Here is an 8,963-nt window from a genome sequence, read left to right as displayed (position 1 = left end):
TATGTTTAAATATTCTATTGATTAGTTGTAATAATGATGAATATTTTTATTATATTACAACTGATTTATTTGTTGATATTGACAGTCTTGTTACAACATTTCTGAGGACTATAAGAAGTTCTACCTACAGAAGTCAGTCGTGCATGAAGAGATTGAAAATATCAATTGGGAAAGGATTATCGTAGAGTTGGTAATAATGATGCATACCAATATAGATCAAGCAAGATGATTGGGAGAAGTTTATCGATTTAAAATAGACATTGGTTGACCAAGAAAAGAGTGAGAAAATGAAAGAGCTTCGTAAGAAAAATAAAAATCCCACACAACTGGTAGAAAAAGTATAGCAAAAAAGGCAAAAGAAATGGTAAGTATTAATCTAATTATTAATTTATAAACTTTGTTTCAAATGTCCATTTATTAATTAAGATGCTGATTTAAGCAAATAATTGTTTTATTGATTCTTTTCTTGTGAATTTAGAAACTTGGTGACTTTGCTTGTTGATTCAAATTGAGCTTTGAATAGAATATTTAGGGGGTTGAACCAATGTTTTATGCCCATAGATCTTTAATTATAGAATTTTTATTTTTATCCCCTAATGTACAACGAGAGTTTGTTGCCTTCCTAAAGTTTATGCTATTGTGTTCAGGGAGAAGTTAATGAGAGTGTCACCTTACTGGTACGAGACATTTTCTTTATATGATTCCTTTGTGTGTGTGTGTGTGTGTGCATGTGTGTGTGTGATTCCTTTGTGTGCATGACTATGTTGGGGGTGTGATTCCTTTTTTTCTTTTCTTTTTTTAGTTCTGACCATAGAACAAGAGATGTCCTCTGTATTGGGGGTTTTGGTTGCTTGCTTAACCATAAACCATTAAAACATTTAAGTGCAATCTCTTTGTTTTTTTTTTTGAATGATTATTTTATTTGCTTATCAGTGTGAAAAAAGGTTAAATTTTGTTGGTATAAATGGTTCCAAAAATCATTTAATTGTTTCAAATATATTTTGTTGAGCTTATTTACGTATCAAATGCATTGTTTGGGTTTGTCTCACGATAAATGCGTGAATGTTTTGTTTCATCTCATGCTTATCTTTAAGTAGGTTGTATTTGTAGATTGTGAAAGTTAAATGTTTCTTTGTTTTCATTTTTTGTCCCATTCTGATTTTTTTGTTTTTTCGTTTTTTTGTTTTTCTGGCGCACATTTGATTTTCAATGTGCCAATGTAGCATTGTGAAGTTTATAACCATATAACAAGATAACCTCACTTAAAGAATGCATTTCACTGAGACTTTGTTTTCTTTTCAATTTAGGTCTGTTACTTGGTCTTTAGTTGTTTACTTCAATCTGTTTTTGTATTTGGTTTGCTTCATAAATGAATTTTGTTGAAAGCTTTAGATTATTTTGTGGATCTGTTGCTCTCTTTTTTCTATATTGTCAGCTTTTCTGCCTTCTTCAATCGAATAATTCTTATATGTTCTATCTTTTATTTAAATAGAAAAAATATAAAACGGGTGGTTGACAACCCACAAAAATAGAACTCTTCATCGATAGTCATACAAGGAGTGATGGTAGTGCTCACTCCTAAGCTAGTCAAATCCCTCGTGAGTAATGTCATTTTTTTGGTCAAATTTTTTATTTTTATTTTTGAAAAAATTACTTATAATCTTAATGTTTTCATTGTTTTATAGGGTCCCATTAAACAATTTTATTAAAGATCTTAACTTTACCCATAAAAATATCAATCATGATCCTATTTCTATTTTATATATGATTTATATTATTTAATTTTAATTGTTTATTTACATATATTATATTAATCGTAGTTGTGTATAGGTATTTGGAAAAGATGGAAAAGGCGGAGTAAGAGGTATAGGGGTAGAGATTCAAAGACTTCTTTATATTATACAACTCGAAGTCGGAATTATACATATAAGTTTGAAAGTGTCATGGTTAACTTAACTCAATTAGTTCATGCACTAATGAAAGATAAGAAAAAGAAAAAAGGACAAAAATAAGAATAAGAAGGAGAAATTATCTACATTTAAAGTTGGAGGTCCTACTCAGGTAAGATAGCTTTGGAGATTCTTTAGTTAATTTTTCATTTATATTTAATTCATATAAATGATGGATTTCAATTTACATATTTAATAATAACCAATAATTCTATTTTTTAGGTGACATTAGATTTCAAAGTTCCTAATAAGCGAGGTAAAGAACCAATATCAGAATCATTATCATCATTGAATAATGGTAGGGTATGTTTATTGATGAACTTAAGAAGAAATGTGATCTATGTCAAAGGTGCACTAGTAGATTTCTGTGAAGCCAGATAAGGAGTATTATTCAATTTGTATCGATGAGATCACTGACTCTTTGGCCAAGTTAATGGATAGAGCTAGTTCTCAATAGACTTTACTTGCTATTCTTTGTGGTGATATGACTAGATGGCCTGGGAGCCATTTTCGTGTCTTTTGAAAGACTCATGTTTGGTTAACATTTCTGTAACACATTTTCACATATAATTTTGACTTATATTATTTAGATAAGTAAATGTTTTTTGTAACATGTTAAATCATTTTTTTAAAGTCTTATTATTCTTTGGTACTGTGGATTGAATGCTTAATTGATGATCTGCTTAGATATTAGTGTGGATGGGATTTGAACGATGTGGATGTAGATGAGAATGGGATGTGAATGTGGATGTGAGTGGATGGGATGTGGACATAAATATGTGATTTTTTTTTTTTTTTGCAGGTACAGTTTGAAGCCATTTGACATTTGGGTACATTTAGAAGTAGATTCTATTTGGGCTTTACATTAATTTGACGGACTAAAGCCGTTGAATTTATGATTAAAAATACTAGATTCGATAGCTCAAAGCCGTAAAATATATGATAAAATCCCAGATTTGACTGCCCAAGGCCGTCGAATTTATTATTTTTAACTATTTTCAAGATCAATGAAATTTTTTTTCAACAAGGCCCAATTTGATAGTTAAGGCTGTTGAATTTTTCATAATTCGATGGTTTTGGGCTGCCGAGTTTTGGGTATTTTGTTGTAGTGATAGTCTACAAAGAAGTATTCCAGATTCCCTAGGCCAACTAAAAAATCTACAAGGTATTGGACTTGGTCCAAATATTTTGTCTGGTATCTTTTCTCCCTCTCGTTACAATCTTTCGTCTTTAGAAATTTTTTCTGTATATAAAAACCAATTAATTGGAAGTCTTCCACTTGGCATAAGCCTTAATCTTCCTAATCTCTGCTTATTTTATATTGGAGGAAACCAGTTTTTTGGATCCATTCCCTTATCATTGTTCAAAGCTCCAAGACTTGTCTTCATGTCCCTTTTAAATAATTTTTCAGGAGAAATACCTATTGAGGTGGGTAAACTAAAAAGACTTCAAGATCTAAATTTGAATTCCAATCATTTTGGTAGTGGGAATGTTAATGATTTGAATTTCTTTAATTCCTTAACCAATTGCACCAATCTGCAACAGCTAAACATCTATGGCAATCATTTTGGTGGTAAGCTACTCAACTCTATATCCAATCTCTCAAAACAACTTAATTACTTGGAGGAAATCAACTATTGGGAAGCATTCCATTTCGAGAGAGATAGAGATGACGAGAGAAACATATTGAGATGGCTTTTAGGGTTGTTTTCCCTTCCTTCATAGAGGGAGCATCAATCTTTAAAGTCTAAACGCATCTCTCGAAGTGTACATCCACTATGAAGAGTGGAATCCAAAAAAAAATAGTCAAAGCTTTACTAAACTCTTCCATGGCAATATGAAGATTAATCAAGATGATGAAATATTTTCTTTTCTTCGTCATGGTCTCCAAATATATTCAATGAAGATGGAAACGATTTATATTTTGGGGTAAGAATTGGAGCTAGAACGTAATGGACAAAAGCATTTCATCTAACTTTATAAATAATAATATCTTCTTAGAGTTTTCCAGTGAAAAAAACATAATTATAATGTCAATTTTTGCAAAAATCAATGTTATAAACCTTTTTAGAATTTTTGCGTGATTGCTACGGAAATTCTAGCTTTGTAACGTCATTTTATTTTAAATCTGACATTAAAAATCTAATAGCTAGTGCCTCCTATTCCCCTCGGTGTAGTAGTGTATAACAACCTCAATTTTCGTGCTAAGGATTTAGCAACAGCCAGGCTAAAACGCCAAAAATTGATTGTTTTCAATTATTTCTTATTTCATAACCATAGTTAATTACATTCAATTTCATAAAATTTTATTTTTGTTTCTAATTATTTTGTTTTTCTATCACTTGAAAAAAATAAAGAAGAAAAGGCCTAAGTGAGCCCCGCCCAAGTTCAATAACTAGTATATAATAGGATCTCGGGCCAGACGTAGGCTTGATTTATTTGGAAAGCACTGCCCAATTACTGTAGTGGTATTTTTAGGAGATTCACGTAAGTAAGTGTCTCAATGGGTTGGTTCTGGTTTGGTTCCAAGGAACTTATAACCATTATATTTATTTCAATTCTAGTTCTTGTCGGTTTCGGGTCCGATTCCAAAATAAATGGAACCGTAATCGCCAAGAAAACACGGGTACCCATTGGTTCGGGTTTTTAAGAATTGAATGAGAAAAAAAATTATTTCAAAGCATTAAAAAACTTTTCCCTTTCAAAAAATTAGTATATTATCTACAAAATTATTAATTTAGTTACAATTTGTTACAATGAAGATATAAGTTAATGTTTTTTGTTTTTTTCAAAATAAAAGAATTAAACCTTTAGAAAGAGAGCTTTTTTTAAACTCAAATTGATAATTTATGGGAAAAATTGAAGAACTATATATAACATGCATTAATTTTAAAATAAAATAAAAACCCTTTAATCATCTATAATATCAAAAGAAATGACAAATAAATCGGTTCTAGGTATTTGTGGGTACCTGTTGGATAGAACCTAATAGTTCCAATTTGGTTTCGATTAATTAAATGTGTACCCATTGACACCCGCACAAGTAAGTCTTCCAAATTCTGGATTTTGGCTAATATAACGTAAATGGTATGCTGCTGAATATCTGTGCCAATTATTCTGTGTTATATATCGGTGGGTATGTTATGTGTGTAGATATCAACATTTTTTTTGTTTATAAATGTAATTTTTTGAATTGTTACTTTTTAAATTTTATTTTAATATTTCCAAGGCCTTTGGAACTTTTTTTTACTCCTTTTTAGGTTAAATGCTTATTTTGTAGTCCAACCTGACGGGCTAACTCAAAAACTCACTGACTTCATAGGTGCAAGAACAATAGTTTTTATTCCTCGTAGTTTGTGTAGGTTTGTATCCGGAGGGAAAAAATCTACGATTCTGATGAGTATGTGTTACTTGAATTTTTGACTTACCTTGTTAGGTTAAATTACAAAATCATTATACTTTTAGTTTATTTGATGGAGTAAAACACATTCTATTTAGTGTAATGATTTTGTAGTTTTTTGAGTTACCTGTGAGGTTGAGTTACAAATCACCACTCTTCTATTTAAGGTATATTACATACACAAGTATACAATGATAACCGTAGAGAAAATTACAATGAAAAAAAAAAAACAAACAAACAAACTATGAGCGAAACTTAAATCTAAACTCAACGAGGGAGTGTTCATCTATCTATTGATGGGTTCTATCTTCAATAAACATTTTCTTAATCATTTGCAACTCCATGAGCACATCTTTGATTTCCATTCGGTCACCTACCGACTCAGCAGAACATGCAACTCCAATTCTAAACATGGAAATCAAGTATTCTCGCATTTCATATACTGTATTGTATCTTTGATTTTCAAAATCATTGATAGCTTCATTATGTTCTTCTACGCATAAGTGCGGATCCAAAATTTCCATCAGTCGCCCATTCAAAGCCATTTTGGAAAAATGATGAAGGCTTAAACCATCCTGGAATATTGCATCAGTTGGCCTTTTTCCTGTTAACATTTCCAACAAAAGTATTCCGTAGCTGTACGCATCTCCTTGTGTAGAGACCTCAGTACCCATACCATACTCTGCAATCCAATATATATTATCTAGTCAAGTATTAAAATAATATATATATATACATAGAACTTGAAAATTTTCAACATAAATGAAATTCATACCTGGAGGGATATATCCAATGGATCCTTTTACAAGTACTGAATTGGTTTCAATTTTACCGGAATTGCTTGCATTTATAGCGAGAATCTTAGCTAAGCCAAAGTCACCCACATGAGCTATCATTTCGTTGTCAAGAAGAACATTGCTTGGCTTTAGATCACAATGAATAATTTGTGTTTGACAATGATTATGAAGATAATCCATTGCACAAGCAATGTCGATTGCAATGTTAAGTCTCTGGCCAAGGTTCAAGTGTCTCGATTGAGGCCTCTCATCTGAATTTGGATGCAACCAATTTTCTAGACTCCCATTACGCATGAACTCAAAAACTAAAGCTTTGAAATCATTACCACTGAAGTCCATACTTGAGCATGCAGTTATGATTTTGAGTAGATTTCGATGCCGGGCTTTTCTTAAAGCTTTACACTCAGTAATGAAACTCTTGGAAGCTCCTCGTACGTTAAGGTTGAGTACCTTCACTGCAACAAGTGTCTCATCTAGATGAAGAACCCCTTTATACACAGACCCAAAATTTCCCATACCAATCAAGTTGGCTGAAGAAAATCCATCTGTTGCTATATGGAGTCCATTGTAAGAAATCCTTTTAAAAAAGTCACCCAAGAAAAATGTGGAAGAAGATTTCTTTCTTGGCTTTCTCATCCAATAAATAACAAGAAAAGATGCCCCCACAATTGACAATACAAATATTATCATACCAATTGTCACCTTCAGAGCAAGAGATGTTCTTCTTTGCTTGGATTTCTTGATGGGACATTCAGGTAATTGAAGTTCTGGAATGCCCCCACAAAGTTTAATATTCCCAGAAAATATAAATTCACTTGCATTTTGAAAGACACCCTTTATTGGTACCTCACCCTCAAAATTATTGAAAGACAGATTTAAATTTTTTAAAAAGACTAGGTCTTCTAGATCTTTAGGAATTTTTCCAGATAAGTTATTACGCGAAAGATCTAAATCTTGAAGATTTTTCAGAGAGCTAAAAGATGAGGGGATGGGTCCTTGAAAGAAATTGCCAGACAAAGAAAGTTGTTGTAAGCTCAAACAACCACCAAGTGTGCTAGGAATTTCTTGATACATATTGTTCTCAGAAACATCTAGCACTTCAAGATTTTTCAAGTTACCCACTTCCAAAGGTAGGGACCCAGTCAAAGAATTATCAGCTAAGAGGAGAAACAGTAACTGCGACGATAAACCAAGAATGGTTCCATTAAGGTTATTTTTTGAAAGATCCAAAGCCTGTAAAAGACGATAATTCTTAAAATCTGGAATGATGCTTCCTACTAAGAAATTGTTTGATAAATTGAGAAAAAATACATTAGTGTTGTTCCCTAGGGAGTTAGGAATATATCCTGACAATCTATTTCCACTTAAATCCAATATTTGCAACTTTTGGAGCAACCCAATGCCCTTGGGAATGCTACCGGTGAGAAAGTTATTCCCCAAATCTAGTATAATTAAGTTAGTGAGGTTTCCAATTTTAGAAGGAATGCTTCCGAATATTTGATTTTGTGTTAGATCTAGTGAAGTGAGTTGATTGGACAGATGGGTTATAAAATTCGGTAGCTTACCTCCAAAATGATTTCCACCGATAAACAACGATTGTAGCTTAGTGCAGTTGGTCAAGGAATTTAGAAAATTCAAATCATTTTCTTTCCCACTTCCTAAATAATTGGATTCCAAACTTAGATACTCAAGGCCATTTAGGTTTCCTATCTCAATTGGGACTTTTCCAGAAAAATTGTTTTCACCAATCTGAAACCTCTGAAGTTGCGAAGCATTGAACAATGATATAGGAATGGATCCAAAAAAATTATTTTTTGCAAAGAAAAATAATTTAAGATTGGGAAGATTGAGGCCTATCTCAAGTGGAAGATTGCCAGTTAGTTGGTGTCGACAATAAATTTCAACGGATCTACCTCGAGATTCGTGAAATATGATCGCAAATGATTTTGTTGATTTTTGATGAAAAGTAGATACAGATATCAATGTTTCCTCTGATTAACAGTCAAATACCAAATAGTGATGATGTATGTAGCTTTTCTTCTCTCCGGGCTTCGCGCTTTATCGGCTGAGAAGGTTGCTTGGACGGTGGCTTTGCTTTGTGATTGATCTTCTGTAGAGGCTTCTGTATATTTTCTTCTCTCCGGGCTTCGCGCTTTATCGGCTGAGAAAGTTTTCTTGGCTTCCGGAGAATAGCTTTATGCTTGATCTTCTCTTTAGTCGGAGTCCGGATCTCTGAAGAACTTTTGCTTTGTCTCTGGAGGAGGGCTTGAGAGCTTCTTCTTCTCTAGAGGGAAAGCTTCTGTCTTCTGAGAGAAAGTGATCCAGATCCCCCCTCAATGAGAGAGGCTCTTGTATTTATAGACTTAAAGGTAATTTAACTTTCCAATTATACCCCAACTTAAAGAGGTTTAACTGATTTATTTAAAAGGCTAAATTTGTCCAAATCCAATTTTATGGATTATTATTGGGCCGAACTCATTTGTTTGGGTGTAAGGCCCAATGCTTAATATGTGGATCACTTGAATTTGCTTAGGTCACGAACTTTATCTGCGAAAGTCCAAAACCCAGGTTTGTAAGAGGCACGTTCCCATTTAATGGACTCAATTTGGATTTGAGGCCCATTATAAAATTAGGGATTTTAACTTATACAATTTGTAAAGGCCTCCTCAAAATTTTGGTGCCTACAAATGCCCCCTCAAGGATGCATCATCGAATGTGAGGTTGAGGATGAGCTATCCTTGATTATGTCGACTGACACATGAAAGTTTCGAGTTTAAAAGGATTTGCCACGTGTCTTTGGAACCTTGTAGTAGGACT

The 8,963-nt window shown here is 32.7% G+C and overlaps 1 protein-coding gene and 1 long non-coding RNA gene across 4 annotated transcripts in view; one reads left to right on the top strand and one right to left on the bottom strand.

Annotated features, from left to right (window-relative positions):
* The window catches only part of LOC147384043 (uncharacterized), a 134,241-nt gene that overhangs the window by 46,012 nt on the left and 79,266 nt on the right, over positions 1-8,963 (top strand). The gene's annotated exons all lie outside the window — the stretch shown is intronic.
* Positions 5,589-7,987, bottom strand: LOC147384047 (receptor kinase-like protein Xa21). Its single transcript, XM_086425755.1, has 2 exons — positions 6,125-7,987; positions 5,589-6,031 (listed from the first exon to the last, which is right to left on the bottom strand). The coding sequence occupies exons 1-2, from the start codon at positions 7,218-7,220 to the stop codon at positions 5,640-5,642; spliced, it is 1,488 nt and encodes a 495-aa protein (XP_086281881.1). The 5' UTR covers positions 7,221-7,987; the 3' UTR covers positions 5,589-5,639.

This window comes from Akebia trifoliata, chromosome 15 (genome assembly GCF_017979445.1).
Source record: "Akebia trifoliata isolate Shusen 1 chromosome 15, ASM1797944v1, whole genome shotgun sequence".
Taxonomy (NCBI): Eukaryota; Viridiplantae; Streptophyta; class Magnoliopsida; order Ranunculales; family Lardizabalaceae; genus Akebia; species Akebia trifoliata.
Note: the sequence above shows the minus strand (reverse complement) of the source record. Positions and strands in the feature narration are given on the sequence as shown.

Excerpts from the sequence above, each read along its gene's own strand:
- LOC147384047 (XM_086425755.1), bottom strand. The coding sequence starts at position 7,220 with ATGTATCAAGAAATTCCTAGCACACTTGGTGGTTGTTTGAGCTTACAA. Across the intron at positions 6,032-6,124 it reads CATTGGATATATCCCTCCAG|AGTATGGTATGGGTACTGAG; the intron begins GTATGAATTTCA and ends ATTGGATTGCAG.